This window comes from Myotis myotis, unplaced genomic scaffold (genome assembly GCF_014108235.1).
Source record: "Myotis myotis isolate mMyoMyo1 unplaced genomic scaffold, mMyoMyo1.p scaffold_m19_p_6, whole genome shotgun sequence".
In the NCBI taxonomy this organism is placed as follows: domain Eukaryota; kingdom Metazoa; phylum Chordata; class Mammalia; order Chiroptera; family Vespertilionidae; genus Myotis; species Myotis myotis.
In genome coordinates, this window is record NW_023416368.1 from 92,607,003 (window position 1) to 92,625,560 (window position 18,558).

General features: G+C 44.3%; 1 protein-coding gene across 1 annotated transcript in view; it reads left to right on the top strand.

The window, feature by feature from the left end:
* The window catches only part of DOCK5 (dedicator of cytokinesis 5), a 206,434-nt gene that overhangs the window by 135,769 nt on the left and 52,107 nt on the right, over window positions 1–18,558 (top strand). Inside the window, exons 22-28 of the mRNA XM_036314683.1 lie at window positions 1,207–1,341; window positions 3,203–3,314; window positions 4,259–4,329; window positions 4,827–4,933; window positions 7,307–7,443; window positions 12,250–12,345; window positions 17,837–17,935. Coding sequence (XP_036170576.1) covers window positions 1,207–1,341; window positions 3,203–3,314; window positions 4,259–4,329; window positions 4,827–4,933; window positions 7,307–7,443; window positions 12,250–12,345; window positions 17,837–17,935 — 757 coding nt within the window. The remainder of the gene's footprint in view (window positions 1–1,206; window positions 1,342–3,202; window positions 3,315–4,258; window positions 4,330–4,826; window positions 4,934–7,306; window positions 7,444–12,249; window positions 12,346–17,836; window positions 17,936–18,558) is intronic.

Genomic DNA, 18,558 nt, shown 5'->3' on the forward strand with positions numbered 1-18,558 from the left:
ATGGTGTAGATTTCTTTCTGTCTTTGGTCCCTGACTGGAGAGCAGCAAATGTTCGCTCTGCACTGTACCCAGGAGCGCTAAGTTCATCATGTGGTCTACGTGGCCTGTCATTCCAGTTATTGTGCAAAGCAGTGTGACAAGTAGTGACAGGAATGTAGCAGAGGTCAGCAAGATCTTCTGACAGAGGCTTTTGCCACATCATGCCAATTGCTGCCAGCTGGTCTGTCGGGGTAGCTGCTGACCCGATCTTTAGGTCAAATCATGCATCCCTTGTGTCCTCTTCTGAGTTATACAACTCCTTAGTTTTATTTGCATGAGAGTCCAGAAATGTAATAACACATAAGTGACATAAAAGAGGTGTCCTGCAGCGTAACGGGGGCTGCACTGCCCACTGCAGGGGGGAAGCAGCAGCAACACCAGTGGCTTTACTTTCCACGCTGGCGGCAGCCATAGGCGAGGAGGTCCTGACGGGCACCTTCATTACACAGGGTGAAATGCAGCGCTCTGGTGAGAGGAGTCTGGATTTGGCCAGTTCCACATGTTGCCTCCAGATTTTCTCTTAGAAACTCGGAGATTCCCAGAAGGGAAGTTCACAATATCAGTGCCCTCAAAAGCGTGAATTAGCAGAAGATTCAGACAGTGCCTCGTCTGAAGGCTCTAGAAAGACAAAAGGAGCTGTCTGCAATCTCTAACCAGGGCTGTCTGTCGGGAGTTCGTGACCAAGGGCGCCCTGGTCTCCCCACACTCATGATGTTTCCTTCTGGCTCTATAGTTACTGATTGCCACAGGTTTGGGCAGATGGGAGGGAATTAGACATCCTTTAAGGTAACTGTCTCAGATGGGCAATCTCTCCCTTCAAGGAACATCTAAAAACATCTACAGAACATACCAGAGACGAAAATGTCTTTTCAGGATTTGAATCTTCAACTCTTTCATTTTTTCATCCTGTTTTAACATCCTGCAAAGGGGAAGAAACCATTCCTGTATTTAAGCAGAAAGGAAGTTCTGAATCTAGACTGCCCTGAGGGAAGTAAATTGCAAAGGAGCTGGAGCTAACTTCCCCGTTCAGGACATAGTCTAGAGGAGAAAACGGCCGCTGTGACGTCTGTACCCCAGTGTGCCAGCGCCCCCCCCCCCCCCCCCCCCCGCCTACCCCAGCCTCTGAGGACTACTTTCCCAGTGACATTTCCTTCTCACCCTTTTCAGGAAACTCTCCAAGGTACTGAACTTCTACGTGGCTAATGCAGACGACTCCAGCAAGACAGAGTTGCTTTTTGCTGCTTTGAAAGCCTTAAAGTACTTGTTTAGATTCATCATCCAATCTAGGGTGCTCTACTTGAGGTAATGGTCACTGTGACAAGGTGTTGACGCTGCCCATTCCCTGTGTAGTTTTCCTTCGTCCTCGTGCTCATGCTCAGCGCTGTGAGCTCTGGGTCATGAAGTTGCCAAATTTCAGAACTTCAGGGCTGAAGATGGAGGTGGACTATGAAACCATCAGAGAAGGTCCATGGGAAGTCCGTTTGGATCAGTAGAATTTCTAGGGCAGTAGTGACTGAAGGACATAGGGATGCCGGTGGCTAACATGTGCGGTTTGCTGGAAGCCTTTGTTGGTGACAGCAGCTCTAGGGAGGAAAGACTGTATTTAACACAGCAGGGGGCTTCATAGCAGTGCTGGGTGTAAAATCTAGGACCATGGCTGTTGTTGGTAGTAGAGGGAGAATGGTGGCAGTTATATGGGGAGATGTTTCCTGGCCTGGGGGGCGGGGGGGGATCTCCTTGCTGACACCGTACTTAGCTGTCTGGTGAAACAGCCACAGAGATAATTCCCAGTTTGGATTCCTAGAATAATGGCTCCTTCAGAAAGAGAAAAAATCAGGAAAAAGGAAGTACCTTTTCTGAGAATGCTTGCAATGCAGTGCCTTCCCTGACCTTCAGTAATTGTAGCTGGATTTCCAAATGGTTAAATATATCTGTAAGGCAGAAGGAAGGGGTCTGCAGACTGGAGCATGTTACCTGAAGAAACAAGTTACCTGAAGAAAAAAAGCCTGTAGCATATAGCACAGATCAAAGGTGAATAGCTTTACTGATTAAAGGCTCTTATGAATCAAGAAATGATTGACAAATATCTCTAGACAATAGAAAACAAGTTACAAAAGAAAAATTTAAGTGGTTGATTGTTTTTTTTAATCCTCACCTGAGGATATTTTTTTCTATTGCTTTTTAGAGAGAGTGGAAGGAACAGAGGAAGGGAGGGAGGGAGGGAGAGAGGGAGGGAGAGGGAGAGAGAGAGAGAGAGAGAGAGAGAGAGAGAGAGAGAGAGAGGAGAGAGAAAGAATGAATGAATGCCACATTCGTCCAGTAATACTTACTGACGTGGATGAACCAACCTTTCAGTTGGTGGGTACGTCTTGAAGACTTCAGAGCACTTTAATCACACAAGCATGCGTCAGTAAAGACTAAGGTGTCCTGTGTCCGGGAAGACCCCTCTTGGAGAGGAACCAGCATGGCCAGTTCAATGGACAGAGTGACACTAACTGGACTGGCGGACAGGGCTGGGTTCAGAACGTTTTTGGGGGGTTGAAGGGCTTTTCTACTCATTGTCTGAAACTTCAGCTCAAAAGGCCAGGACTTGATTAGATGAGACAAAATGATTAGAGTGACACAGAGAGGAGGGGGCAGGAGGGAAGGAGTGATGCTGAAGAGTAGAGCATAGCAGGTGTGCTGTGTAGGGCACTTAGCTGGGCGTCCCACGCTTATTGGGCATCCTGCTCCTGAGCTGAGGAAGGCAGGTGAGCATGCTGGACTCATCGGCCACTCCAGGCCAAGCAGCTTCCTGTGTTCTCTCCGTGCTGGCAGTGCCCCGAGACCACCAGCATGAGGCCATCAACAGGGTGGTCTTCTGACAGCACGCGGCATCCCTCCTGACAGGCTGGCCATAGTGGACCGGCTGAGAGCTCTGTGGTAGGACGGTCTATACATACAAATGACCTCCCTGATGGTCATAGCAGGTGGTGATAACTTCTCAGGCCACTGGGTTTCTCCCCAAAACTATCTCAGAGCAGCTACGACTTCTCTTTGTACAATTCCAAGTGGTGACCAAGGGAGGCATGGGTCTCTGCCACCGTTGTTTAGGCAACAGATATATCTCAACATTTCTTTTAAAGATGGAAAATCTCACTCCTTTTCTCTTTTTCTGATTAAGATTTTATGGCCAAAGTGAAGATGGAGATGAATTTAATAACTCAATCCGCCAGTTATTTCTCGCTTTCAATACACTAATGGACAGGCCTCTGGAGGAAGCTGTGAAGATCAAGGTCAGGATGGCTTTGTGGGGACCCCAGCACTGTCAGTGAGGATGGCCTGGGTCACATAGAACCTAGTCTCAGCGGGGGAAACTAGTTCTTGTGAATTTTAGTGAGAGCTTGTGAATTTTAGTATGACTTACAGAAAGTACAGGGGAAAACCTGTTACGTTTATGGCACGTTTGTATTCTCAAGGGCCAGTTTGCCAGAAACAAGCTGCCCTTTGAGAAATCCCTTGAATGACTGGTGTGGCCCCTGGGAATTTAGCCCTGGATTCTGATGTTAAAGGTGGAAGGTTTTTATTTTTAGTTCTCTTGGTCTTTCCACAAGCCCAGGGTCACCATCGTTTTCATCATTGTCACCTTTTTTTTTTTTTTTAAATATATTTTATTGATTTTTTACAGAGAGGAAGGGAGAGAGATAGAGAGTTAGAAACATCGATGAGAGAGAAACATCAGCTGCCTCCTGCACATCTCCTACTGGGGATGTGCCCGCAACCCAGGCACATGCCCCTGACCGGAATTGAACCCAGGACCCTTCAGTCCGCAGGCCGACGCTCTATCCACTGAGCCAAACCGGTTTCGGCCATTGTCACCTTTTTTAATGTAAAATAGGTCATCTCTAAAGACTCACTTTTGAACTTTATTATTTCCTCTTTGCTCATTAGGGCAGAGTTGTGAGGGAGAGGTCAAGGTTTTAACTACCTCTTGGATACAAACATGACTCCCAAGTGGGCAGAGCCTGTCAGCAGTGCAGACAGAAAGCTGTGCCTCCTGACTTTCCAGGAAAAAAAGATCTGAGGAGGCTGTGTATCACATCAGCGTTCCTCTTCGTTGCAAGAACACCTGTGCCCAGTTCCCTGTTTCAGAGCCAAGCCTTCGGGTCCTGGGCTGAAGCAGTGAAGTCTGTGTTTGTCCTGCTCGGCCACTGACGCTGCCTGTGGTGTTTCCTTACAGGGCGCAGCTCTGAAGTACCTTCCGAGCATAATTAACGACGTCAAACTGGTGTTCGATCCTGTTGAGCTCAGGTAAATTGCAAAAAGCGTGTTCACTGAACCATTTTGTGCTCAGTTCTGGGAACACTCAAGAGAAGCCACAAAGCCTGCTTCTGAAGGGGTTTGCACGTTGTCAAGGGAAATGGGATGCGCAGACCTAAAATTAACTGCAGAAGAAAGTACATAATAACATGCTTCCAGCCCTATACCTAAGCATCCCAGGAATGCTAAGTCAGATGGCAGTGGGCACTGGGGTGGAGTTAGCAAAAAGGGATTCTGCAGAAGTTGAGTGTTAAGGCAGGTCTGAAAGCGGTTATGGCCCTGGGGGTACTTGGGAAGTTTAAGCAGAGTTAGCTCTAAGGCTGATCCCAGTAGTGAGCAAGGAATATAGTCTCTCCTTTGCTTCCTCGAGACAGACTCTCAGGCCATTTGGGAGAGATTTCCAGGTGAACCTCAGAGCAGAGGGGAATTGGGTAAGGGCACCTTGAACTTGGCGCCATGGAAATGCTAACCACGGGCTTCTCTTCCAGCTTGCTCTTCTGCAAGTTCATTCAGAGCATCCCTGACAACCAGTTGGTTCGCCAGAAGTTGAACTGCATGAGCAAGATCGTAGAGAGTAATCTTTTTCGGCAGTCGGGTAAGTCTCCACCAAAACCAGCTGCCTGTTGAAGTCCTGCTCTTGCTTCTGCAGCCAACACTGGCCCCCTGTTAAGTGCCACTGATGTCCTTGCCAGTTGTTTGCTGGCACTTAAGAACCTCCTGGGAAACCAGCTTTAAGGAGAAGGTGAAGTCAGTTCGGTATCTGCAATAGTTCCTAAAAGAGCCGAACCCTGTGCTCCTTAATTAGAACAGTCAAGTGTTTCATTAATTAGGGAGCTTTGTCTGCAAAATAGGAACCCCAGCAAGTAACAAGCAAGCAGGAAAGATAGTCCTTTTAAATAAGTGCTGCTTCTTTGGCCCATATGTACCATATCCTCGAAAACTAGGGGCAAGGGTCAACTAGTTTATTAGTTTCATGGCTTTGCTTTCAAGTATCAAGTTGGCAATTTAAAAATATGGCGCATCTGGCCCAGCACTACTTATTATGTGCATCTAGTCCTATCTCCATGTCAGTCATGTCACATGAATAGCTGAAAATCAACCGTGGTGGAAGTATTTACACCATGGAAATTGGCAAACACTATAAATCAGCAGTTCTCAACCTGTGGGTCGCGACCCCTTTGGCAGTCGAACAACCCTTTCACGGGTCGCCTAAAACCATCCTTCATATCATATATTTACATTACGATTCATAACAGTAGCAACATTACAGTTATGAAGTAGCAACGAAAATAATTTTATGGTTGGGTCACAACATGAGGAACTGTATTTAAAGGGCCAGAAGGTTGAGAACCACTGCTATAAATCAAAGGGGTGATTTTTGGGGGAGGGGGATTACTAGCAAACTGCTGGGAGGGGAGGGAGGTGGAGAAAGAAAATACTTTCACTGGTAAAATACTACTCATTTTTTGAAGAGTCAGGCATGTAGCCACTAAGTCTAAATCACTGTGACCTAAAGCTGATAGGGGGAAAAGGTGCGATAGCAAGTCTTTCCCCCAGTAAATCCCAAACTGGCTGGAGTGGGCAGCTGTGGGAACTTCTTTTGCATCTTCCAGCAGGTCAGGAAGTCCTGAGGGTGACCTCCTGTTAATTTGTGTTGCCTGGGGGAGGCGAGTGAGACCATCAGGACTCCTCAGAAAGAGGAAAGTTGAGTGAATCATGGTGACAGAACCATCCTGGCCTTGCCTCTGGCTGGTCATGTGACTTTAAGTTTCCACTTCTGTTTCTGTGGAACCAAGGACTTGAACTAGATCGAATGAGAAACCTCTGACTCTGATGGTTTGTGACCCTATGAATTTGTGCTTAGAGATTTCACCTTTTGCAAGGACACAGTTGGAAGTGGTACAAAAAACTAGTGAGTGCTCTGCAGTAGAAAATGTAATATTACTAAACATCTTGGTATGCCTCTGCCTCTGAGGATGCAGAGGCAGAAAGGATAAAAGCCAGTAAAGGTGGGCGTTTGCGCCCTGGAGCAAGCATGCCCTATTTGGGTTCATTTAGGGGAAGTGTTCTCACTGTTGACCGTCACTCTGTGAGTGTGAGTGTCAGGATATCTAGACTCGCCATGTAATGTTTTACGAGGTGAAGATTCCAAAAGGAAGATGCAGGCTCTCCTCTGTGAGGCCCATGTGCCTGTGAAAACGTGGACAGGATGTCCGTGAAGCACATTACAGTGTCGCAGTGAAGCTGGGTAGTTATAAGAATTTTAGAGTAAATTTTTTCAGTTAGGTAGAAAATGTCAAAACAAAATTATTTTACTTTTTTTTCTACTTTTCACATTTTTTTCAACTATAGTTCACATTCAGTATTACTTGGTATTAGTTCCAGGTGTACAGCATAGTGGTTAGACAATCACATCTTTACAAAGTGATCCCCCTGATATTTCTCGTGCCCACCTGGCCCCATACATCGTGATTACAGTGTTACTGACGACATTCTCTGTGCTGTCCTTTACAGCCCCATGGCTGTTTTGTAACTACAATCAGTGCTTCTCAATCCCCTCACCTGTTTCACCCAGGTCCCCACTCCCTCCCCGCTGGCAGCCATCAGTCTGTTCTCTGTATCTATGTCTGTCTCTGTCAAAACAAAATTTCTAACTGTATAACTTGCTTAGTTTATTAGTTTCATATGACTTTGCTTTCAAGTATCAAGTTGGCAATTTTTAAAAATGGCTAAAGAAATTGTTAAATACTTTAAGCATTGTGTTACAGTTACCTATGATTGGTACAGTTTTCTGAGTTTTAAAAATCGAGTTACAGGGCTGAAGTTCCCAAATTCAGGTGCTCCTGAGGGATCCAGCGCTGCGGGCGGAGTCCAGCCGGGGCTGGGGAATAGGCAGGCGGTGCAGCGGGGAGCGGCCTTCAGCCGGTGGTCCTGCCCTGCAGCGGTGCTGTCTCCTCTTCTGTCTCAGAGTGCAGAGACGTGCTCCTGCCGCTGCTCACAGACCAGCTCAGCGGCCAGTTAGACGACAACTCCAGCAAGCCTGACCATGAGGCCAGCTCGCAGCTTCTGAGCAGCATCCTGGAAGTGCTGGACAGGAAAGATGTGGTGAGTCAAATGGCCACTGATGTGGTCTGCAGCACACACTGGTCCCGTTGCCGCGGGCGAGAATGACGCTGTGGTGGCCTTCCGGGTCCCAGGGCTTGGCCCAGGCAGTTGAGAATCTGGGTACTGGGCAGGCCGCCCCCGTTTTGGAAATGGTTAGAGAGGCTTGTCCTTGCTGGAGCCTGCTCTGCAAGTCTTGGCCAGGAGAGTCTGTTGCCGCTGGGGCCGGCACTGCCCGCTTCTCCTGCTTGTCCTCTGTGAGGCCCTGTGAGCACCTGTCAGAACCAGAGGCTTGTTTACACGTTGCTTTTTACGCAGAAACCTTGGCCTTCTTAACCTCTGGTGCCTGGCCACACCATTGCAGATGTTCCTGAGATTCTTGGAAGTTCTCATTTTCACAGTGTCTCTGACGCCGATCCTTCGATCCTTCGGAGCCTCGAGGAAATTACATGTTTTCTTATCTGGCCTCGTCTCTATGATGTGGGCAACTGTGCCCATCAAAACCTGGGGCGGAGTCAGCCTGCATTTGCGATGTCCCAGACTAGCACAGCCCACAGCCGAGGCGTAGCCTCCACTAGAGAGGCTGGAAAACCTCGCAGAATGTGTTCAGTTTAGCACTAACCATGGTCACCACCTCCCACGATGACTGCATGGCATTAACTTACAGAGCAGGGAAATCACTGTTGGTTTTGCCTAAGCCCGTTCTCTTACCGATATCTTTAGATTCAGTTCTGCTGAGGGATAGGAGAAACGCTGCCCTTTCCCCATAGGTAGGTCCTGTGTTCACCTCTCAGCGTCCACCCCAGTTTGGCCACAGCCTGACTCATCTCCTGCTGGGCATGACATGGGCATGCCTGCATTTCTGAGAGTTCACACCTCTGCCACAGAGGGACAGCAGGACACACTGCTATGTACCTGCTGTCTCTTCTTCCCCTGAGCCCCAATTTTTACTATTTAGTATTAATTATAGATCATCCTCCCCCCCTCCTTTTTTTTGCTTAAATGTATTCTTAGAAACCACATTATAAAATGGAGTAACTTTCCCATAAGGAATTTTGTGATTAAGGATTTGATTCCTAACCAAGGACTTTGTGACAAATAAATAAATGTGATTACTCATGTCATAATAACAATAACATTTTTAAAATGTAACTCTTTACAACTCAGTAATTAAAAAACTAAAATGAAGCACAAAGCCCCATAAAGTTGGCAACAGTGTGCTAGGCACTCTGGCCTAGTGAGGGCTATGGCCTCTAAACGCATTTACGTAAATGAGCCTAAACTAATCTGAGACACAGGGATTGGGCAGTGCAGGGTTTCTAGTCCCAGTATTACCAGCTCTTTATCCTTTGGCAATCTCATGGTGCCCACTTTGCCATTCAATAATGCGTAGGAATTGTTCGAGATGACTTCTTTCATTCTTCTGATCCTGCTGTTGTTGTTTTTTAAAAAAATATATATAATATCTCTGTCTACCTTCTTACTACAGAGAATGATTCTTCAGAAATGACTTAAAATTATTTTTTTTAACTGGCTTAAAATTATTTTTCTCTTCCCTATAATGTTTCCTATAATGAGTATAGGCATTCAAAATTATTGATCTTTAAACTCTGTTAAAATAGTAAATTCAATCATTTTTGTTGGTGGTGATGGTATGTTGCTTTTTCCCCCCCACCATAAGCATTTAAAAACGTACAAGCTAACTTCCTGTGTCTTCCCGTATTCTCTCATCTCCTCAGCTAATTCCTGGCTCTACTTACTGGCACTGATTCCTGTGCCTCTTTTACAGTCCAGGATTCCCTCTCCTTCCCAAAGCTTTATCTCCTCCTTGTCCTTATTCTCCAAAGTCCAGCTGCAATAAACACCTCCAAGAAGTTGTTCCTGGCACAATCCTGCCCAAACTCCACACTCTGCTACTTCCTTCCGCCTCCTTATGTCTTTTTTAAGGGTATTATCCTTTTGTACCTTGAATTATGAATTTGGTTCACAAACACTTATTAAGCCGCCCCCATGCTCCAGGCCCTGTGATAGGTCTAAGAATGCCTGAGGGAACAAGAGGAGCAAGTGCCCTGCCCTCCTGGAGCTGACCTCAGGCATCTCTGTGCTTTGCTTATTCATACTCATGCCCCAGCTCTCCTGCTGGAGGGCAAATACCTTAAGGGCTCAGGGGATGCTGTTCATTCCTCCACACAAGGCCCTTTGACGACTTACACACCTCCTCAGGGGTAGAGTATGGAAATGTTATGTAATTGGAGGCGAAAGCAGCATCACCAGGACAGGCAGGGGGCTTGTTGTTGTTGTTGTTTTAATTTTTAATTGATTTTAGAGATGATAAGAGAGAAAGAGAGAGAAACATGAATGTGAGCAAGAAACATGGATCAGTTGCCTCCCGCATGCACCCAGGCCAGGGATTGAACTTGCAACCTGGGTATGTGCCCTGACTGGAATCGAACCCACCACCTTTTGATGTACAGGACGATGCTCCAACTAACTGAGCCGCCCCACCAGGGCAAGAGGCAGGTTTTATGAATCACTTTCATTCAAAGAAATGGGAAGCAAATAAATAAGTAATAAAAAGCAAGGAAGGAAAGAAGTGAGGGAGAGGGAAAGCTAACAATACTTGATGTTTTAATAAAACTACATTCGGCAATGATTTAGTTATTTGAAACATTAACCAGGAGTTTCAAAATATATATCATGAAGCAAGAATGGGTAAAGGCTTTGAAAAGTCAGGTTGAATATTAATAAGTTGAAGTTGAATGAGTGTAACACCAAATCACTCCTCCCTGCCCCCCCAAATAAAACAAAAACAGAAAGAAGGAAAAATAAAAAATGAGTTGGGCAGATGCACACAGTAATGAGGCATTTTTGTGTTCATCTGCCTAACTAATCCCTGTAAGGGAACCTTTTTATTTGCAGCTATGAAATACTGAAGCTCAACAAGGTTAAATAATTGCTCAAAGTCACACCTGACAGAATCAAACTGCTAAATCCCTATGTTAGTCTGCTTGGGCTGTCCAGACAAACAACACGATAAAAAAAATGAGCAGAGGACCTGAGTAGACACTTCTCCAAAGAGGACATACAGATGGCCAAGAGACATATGAAAGAAGTTAAATGTTTTCATCAGAGAGATGCAAATTAAAACCATAATGAGATATCACCTCACACCTGTCGGAAATGGCTTTTATCAATAAATCAACAAACAAGTGCAGGCAAAGATATGGAGAAAAGGAAAACCTCATGTGCTGTGGGTGGGAATGCAGACCGGTACAGCCACTGTGGAAAACAGTATGGAGTTACCTCAAAAAATTAAAAATGGAACTGCCTATGACCTACTTATTCCACTTCTGGGAATATATCCTAAGAAACCTGAAACACTAATTCAAAAGAATATATGCACCCCTGTGTTTATTGCAGTGTTATTTACAATAGCCAAGATTTGGAAGTAGCTCAAGTGCCCATCAGTAGATGAGTGGATAAAAAAGCTATGGTACATCTACACAATGGACTACTATGTGGACATAAAAAAGAAGGAAATCTTGCCTTTTGCAACAGCATGGATGGGCCTGGAGAGTATTCTGCTAAGTGAAAAAAGCCAGTCAGTAAAAGAAAAAATATCATTTTACTTCACTTACATGTGGAATCTGATGAACATAATAAACAAACAAAATAGAAACAGCCTCATAGATACATACAATAGACTGACAGCTGTCAGAGGGGAGGGGGTTGGGGGCGCTGAATGAAAACGGTGAAGGATTAAGGAAAAAACAAAAAACTCACAGACACAGACAACACTGTGGGGATTACCAGAGGGAAAGGGGGGTGGGGAGAGTCAGAAGAGGGTAAATGATGATGGAAGGAGACTTGACTTGGGGTGGTGAACACAATACAATATACAGATGATGTATTACAGAATTGTACACTTGAAACCTATATAATTTTATTAGCCATGTCACCCCAATGGATTCAATAACCATTTTTTGAAGAAGTCAGTCCTCATTTAATGTCATTGATAGATTCTGTGACTTTAAGTGAAACCATGTATAATGAGACGTTTTACCATGGGCTACTTACGGTAAACAGAGTTAAGTTTCTCTGACATCTCATCAACATCAAAATGCAATGACATTATTTGAGAACCTGCGGTACCATAGACTAGGCTGGAGGCTGGAGGCCCAAGGTCAAGGTGCGGGCATGGTGGGGTTTGCCTGAGGGCTGTCCTCGGAGCTCACAGGTAGGCAAACTCTCAGTCTCTGACTTGGACACTAATCCCATCAGACCCAGGGCCTTGCCTTCATGACCGAATGCCCCCAAAGTCCCCATGGCCAAAAGCCATCACAGTACTGGTTAGAGCTTCAACACAGGAATTTTGAACACATCTCCTTGACTTGCGTTTCTCGGGGGTTTTCCTCCTACTGCGAACTTTGCATTATTGCCTTTCACTTCCCGGGCGTGTACCTAATTGTCCTGGGCAACCTGACCTGATCAGAATCGGGACCAAGGACCTCGTGCCAATGCTGTCCTCCCAAAACTGTGCAGAGTCCGTGGCCACAGTGAGCGCCCCGGGGACCCGGCGGTCTGGACTGTCAGGGCGGCCTTCCCCGGCAGCCCCATGCTCATCTTCAGAATGTTACAGCTGATGACTTTCACCTGAGTCCTTCGTGTCGACATTATGTATTTTTCTGTGCAACCGTGTTTTCCTTTTGGATGAGAGGTTGCTTGGGAGGGAGGAGCCAGAAACAACCTCTTCAGGGTTTCCCGCAGAAAAGTGCCCAGTCAGAGGGGTGTGCCTGTCTGTCTCCCCAGGGCCCCACGGCCATGCACATACAGCTAATCATGGAGCGGCTGCTGAGGAGGATCAATCGGACCGTGATCGCGATGAACCGGCAGTCTCCCCACGTCGTGAGTATCGCTTCAGGGGCCCCCGGCCGCTGCTGCTGCTGCCTCAGCGTCCCACCTGCCTTAATGTGAGGCCTGGGACCAGCGTCTGGACCAGACTCACAGGCTCCGCCCAGCCCCGTGTGCTGCCCGCCCAGCCCCGTGTGCATCTGCGCCTGCACACACTGTGGCTTGGGCGTGAGGGGTCTGGAACTTCCCAGCCTCCCCGGATGGGATGGGTGGCGTGTTACCACTGCAAGCAGATCTTAACTCTGACTGGTTTTCTCTTGTGGGAAGACGACCCAACAGGGTGGGAAGGTTAAGGGGGAGCGTTTTTAAGAATTCCCTAAATATAAGGCATGCCAGTCCATCCCTGAGGAGTCTTGCTCAGGTTGAAGGTTAAACAAAAGCCTGGTCTAATACATTAAAGCGGAGACCCACCAAGACCCACCGAGACGTGCGGGCACCCTAGGGAGACTGATAATGCTGTTTCTGTTGGACTAAATATTCTGAGTATTTAATATTTTATTCAAGGAAAATCTGAGTCTTTGTGAGCAGAAAACGAGGGGTTTTGGTAGCTGCCTTCAGCATTTCCTCTACCATCTCAAGTAATTTAGTTCTGACTCTGTTTCTGCAGGCTCTGTCTGGATCCTCCTCGTTAGACCCATAATAGTGACAGCTCCCAGCTGTAGTGCTGATAATAGAAGTCATTAGCCAGTTATTTGTGTGTTCCAGAAACTGTCTTAAGCACTTTATAATTCAACAAAAGCTTGCACCCATCCTGTTAGGAAGCTCTTTCATTAGCTCCATTTTTCAAATGAGGAAATATGCAAAGAGTGGTTACGAAACCTGGTGAGGTTACATACATGCCAGAGGGTTGAAGTAGGGTTGGGACCAGGCAGCCAGCCTGGCTCAGAGCCTGGGCATGTTGTCAACCAACCCCGTCCCCAGCAGCTTTTACCAAGTTGTTTCCAACTGTGCCCTTTAGGTGCCCGGGAAGAATTCGGGTCAGTTCAGTTTCCCCCTTGCATCCTGGTTCCACTAATGTTCAGTGTGCTTATAGATCAACACCTTGTTCAAAGAAAAGCGCTTTTGGTTCAAAGAAAAAAACAAACATTTTCAAGAACCTGTGATTAAGATGCTTTTAGAAGTGCCTGTGTTGCTCTGGCCTCTCATTCTCCATCTACTTTGTCTATTAGATGTCAGAATATATGACTGAAACCACAGGTAACTATTGAAAGCCAAGTTGTATCATTATAAAAGCAAAGCATCTTTTATTTGTGATATTAAAAGATATAATTAGATTTTCATTAGAGGACATAGTAAGAAAGCTATCCCAAATTGCTGTAGTAAATAAAAACCATTTATTTAGTCAACAGATGTGTATTAAGGAGCTACTGTATGCCAGGTGCTCTTCTAGACACTGGCGATACATCAGGGACAGAACAGACAGAAACCACAACCTTAGCAGAGCTTCCCATCTAGTAGTTACAGCAACAGCAAATAATGCATAGTGTTAGAACGAGGAGATAAGTGCTCTGGAGAAAAAAATGTGCAGGATAAAGGTGGGAGAATTTAAACAAGATGGTTAAGAATGGCTCTCCTGAGAAGGTAGAACTTAGACAAAGACTTGCAGAAGGTGAGGGAGTGTGGGTGTGTGGGGAAGGGCCTTCCAGCGAAGGCAGAAATCCTAAGAGGTCCCTCATAGATCTCCATGCAGGTGCTGGAGCCGATCCAAATAAGCTTGTAGAGAAATGCCTGCAAGCAAAACGTTGTCTTTCTGCTAGATCAACACTCAGGATGATCCAAAGCTTATTATAAAGGGATCTAGTTCTTGTATTAAAGGTGTAGCTACTGGCTGGACACACCATTAATGTTATTGCCACACCATTGCTGCCATTATGTAAAGAATATTTAAAGAAAGGCAGGTTGGTAACTATGCTGATTAGGAAGTGATATATTGATACACATAATACTTAGTATGTCTGAAATTGAATTTACCTCTTCAGCTCCTGTTGGTAGAATCATCGTTTACCCCTCTTGTTGTTTAACTCAGGGATGGTGGCTCAGTATGTTTGAAAGGAAGGATGAGGATGTGAATGTGAAAGTGGCTGAACTGCTGCCATGTCTCTGTTAAAGCAAGATGATGGCTGTGGACATGGCTGAGATGCATGAGTGACAGAGGGACCGGGCGAGCACAGCGAGAATGCTTGGGAAAGATAAACGTAAGACGGAGAAAGCGAGGGAAAGACATACAAAGAGGCAAAGACACAGTCACAAAAAGAAATACACACATACATATATATAACATATCCATATACACACACTATATATGTATTGTTTTCATAACTATATAGATGGCTTAATAAAGTTCTGGATATTCAAGAATAGCTAAATATTAGAGGGTTCATTAATAAAATATATCAAACAAAAGGAAAAATGCTTCATGACTCCAAAGATGCGAAAATATATGTGATATAACATCTATTCCAAATTAAGAATAGGAGATGTTTTTAACATGCAGTCACCAGGCACACATTAGGTAATGGCCATAAAAAGGAGAATTAAAATATTAAATCTCAACACTGTTGAGATTTTCTATAAGTTCTAGCCAATGTAATAAGACCAAAATAAAACCCACTCTAAATATAAATATTGAAAAGGAAAAATATCATAATTGTCATTATTTTTAGCTGAAATGGCTACCATATCTAGGGAACCCAAGAGAGTTAACTGAAATCTTAATAACTGATGAATAATTTATTAAACTAAGTGCTTTTAAAATAAATATTATTCAGCGACCTTTCTATATTACAAAAACAGCTATGCAGAAATTTCAAAAAAATGTTCATTTAATGTAGAGTCACAAAAATATTAGAGTAAAAAATAAATGGAAGATACACATAATGAATAGCCCAATAGAAGTGATAATGCAGGATATGCATGCCAGATTTGAAAACATTGTAATGCTGCAGTAATTAAAATAGTGTTGGACTCAAGCAATAGAGTACATATATCAACAGGACAGAACTGAGGGAATTTAAAAGGAGCCTTTCGATTAAATGAAAAATTTTACCTTTCAATGGGGAAAGTGAAGATTTTTAATAAATTTTATTTGGAAAATATATGAACAGTGTGGAAAAAATCTGTTTGACTTTTATGTTATACCCACAAAATAAATTTCAGATAGAATGAATGGCTTAATGTAAAAAAAAAAAAAAAAAAAAAAAATCCTAAGGCAGCTAAAAGAAAATACAAATGAATATATACCCGTGGTCGGCAAACTACGGCTCTTTGGCCCCTTGAGTGTGGCTCTTCCTAAGCCTTAGGAGTACCCTAATTAAGTTAATAACAAGGTACCTACCTATATAGTTTAAGTTTAAAAAATTTGGCTCTCAAAAGAAATTTCAATCGTTGTACTGTTGATATTTGGCTCTGTTGACTAATGAGTTTGCCGACTACTGATATATACCTATTTTTAAGAAAAAAGAGATTCATGATTTTTTTAAAAATTGAAAGGCCCTAGCTGGTTTGGCTCACTGGATAGAGCGTCGGCCTGGGGACTAAAGGGTCCCAGCTTTGATTCAGGTCAAGGGCATGTACCTTGGTTGCAGGCACGTCCCCAGTAGGGGGTGTGCAGGAGGCAGCTGATTGATGCTTCTCTCTCAACGATGTTTCTAACTCTCTATCCCTCTCCCTTCCTCTCTAAAAAATCAATAAAATATATTTTTAAAAAATTGAAAGGATACCATCAAAGAAGACAATAGATTTTGCTAGGTAAAAAATTTAAAGTCTTATATGTGAAAAAAAATTTTATATAGGCAAATGAAACTTTAAGCACCAAATTATAAAAATTCATTTTAAAATATGTGACAAGTGGCTAATAGCCTTAATATTTAAAGAGGGATTAAAAACCACTAAAACATATTTTAATTAAAAAAGGATAAAGAATATGAGCAAACAGCAAAGGGAGAAAAATAAGTGACTGACAAACCTATGGACACAATGTGTAATTCAGAGCAGGAAATGCAAATTAACCAAAAATGAGATTAAATAAAAGCTCAATACCATGAATAGGTAAAAGCCTGGAGAAACAATGGTGTAGAGTCTACACTGTAGACACTGATGGGAATGTAAACTCAATGCTGGATTGCAGTATATGTGACAAGCCTTAGTGCATTAAATTTACATTGTGTTATAATTAGAAAAAGCAACTTTTTAAAAAATATATATTTTTATTGATTTCAGAGAGGAAGGGAGAGGGGCAGAGAGATAGAAACATCAACGATGAAAGAGAATCATTGATTACCTTCACACCCCCAACTGGGGATCGAGCCTGCAACCCAGGCATGTGCCCTTGACTGGAATCAAACCTGGGACCCTTCAGTCCGCAGTCTGACGCTCTATCCACTGAACCAAACCAGCTGGGGTTAGAAAAATCAACTTTTAAAATGAAAGAGGTTAAGATAGACTCATTCAGAAAGAGTAGTACACGAATAGACTTGGTTGTTTTGTGTTTAGAAAGTCATTCCCTCCATCCCAAGAACAGCTGTATATTCATCTGCTCTGTGCCAAATTCATTTAAATTTGTGTTGTTTTCATAATGATGCCAATACAGGAAGCTATTTACCTCTGGATATTTGCCCTCTGGCTAGAAAAATTATAATTCAAATACATTTGGATGAGGGGAAAGCACATTAAATATGTAATTCCTGACCTCAAAAATAGAAATGATAGTAATCATCTAATAGGTGCACAGTTACACGCGTGTGACATACTGGGAGTAACTGGCTCCCGGCTCCTAGAGTTGCTGAAATGACATTGAAGTGTTCCACCAGGAGCCTCACTTCCTGTCTTCTCTGTTCCTCCGCTCTGTTTTGCCATCTCTTTTTCCTCCAAACCATATTCCTCCCAACACTAAGTATTCCAGACGTTTCTCTCTGGACCTCTAGCCGACAACTCTGCCTCAACAAGAAGCTGGAGTCCACAAGCTGGGGTTTCACTAGTACTCTAGCTGAGATCGTGAAGGCAGTGGCCCCTGACCTACTGGCTGCACAAACCTTCGCTGCTCACGGGATGTGGGAAGCCCTCCACATTCCTCACCTCAACATTGAAGAGGTCAATTCGGGCAGAAACAGCACAGCGCGTACCCTGGGAACCCTTGGAATGTTTCCAGTTTGTTTGGTCCCTGCTTAGGTGATTGGCTGGGAAAGCCAAGTACATGTGCCCAAATCTTGTTTGTCAGTTGGTCTAAGGCAGTGGTTCTCAACCTTCCTAATGCTGCGACCCTTCAATACAGTTCCTCATGTTGTGGTGACCCCCAATTTCATCGTTACAAATTGAACATAATTAAAGCATAGTGATTAATCACAAAAACAATATGTAATTATATATGTGTTTTCCAATGGTCTTAGGCGACCCCTGTGAAAGGGTCGTTCGACCCCCAAGGGGGTCGAGACCCACAGGTTGAGAACTGCTGGTAAGGGGCTTGGTTCCTGTGTTTTTTCTCCTGCAGGGGAGTTTTGTTGCGTGCATGATTGCCATCCTGCGGCAGATGGACGACAGCCACTACACCCACTATATCAACATTTTCAAAACCAACCAAGACATCAGTGTAAGTTGTCTTCACTGAGTCCTGGTGACCTTCAGGATTCTTACATTCCGCATAAACAGTAACCAAAACTGAGCACCAGGCGTCCAGGGGTCTCTCCCCATCCACCTTCATGCCAGCTCCTCTCATGTGGGGTCCATAGTGATAAAGAAAAGGGAAGTGTTCATTCTTTCTCTCTGGGATAGGATTTGAAGACGAGTATAATTTGTATACCCGGGGTCCTCACTCAACCCCCTGAGTTTCTTGGGCTTAAAGAGAGCTTTATTTAGAAACCTTTGGGAGATGTTTTTGCTCTCAAAAGAGAGTAGTGTCTTATTTTTAGGGACAATACTTACTAATACTTACTCCTGCCTGGCAAGGGTTTTAGGGGACAGAGGTGTACAAGGTCTTCTGAGATGTGGTTGAAGGCATCCTTTTCAGTAGTTCCTGGAAAGGGAGACAAGAAGAGGTAATGCCTGCCCCTTACAACCTGTATATCTTCAGTTGAAAGTATTCCATTCCCTTGTTTTAAACAAGAAAATTTTTCTCAGTTACTATTCAGGGTATAAGCAAAGGTTACCTGAGGGGCTAAGCCAGGCCTCTGGCTGCCCCCAGAATTCTTCCCTTCAGGGATTTTTTTAGTGGCT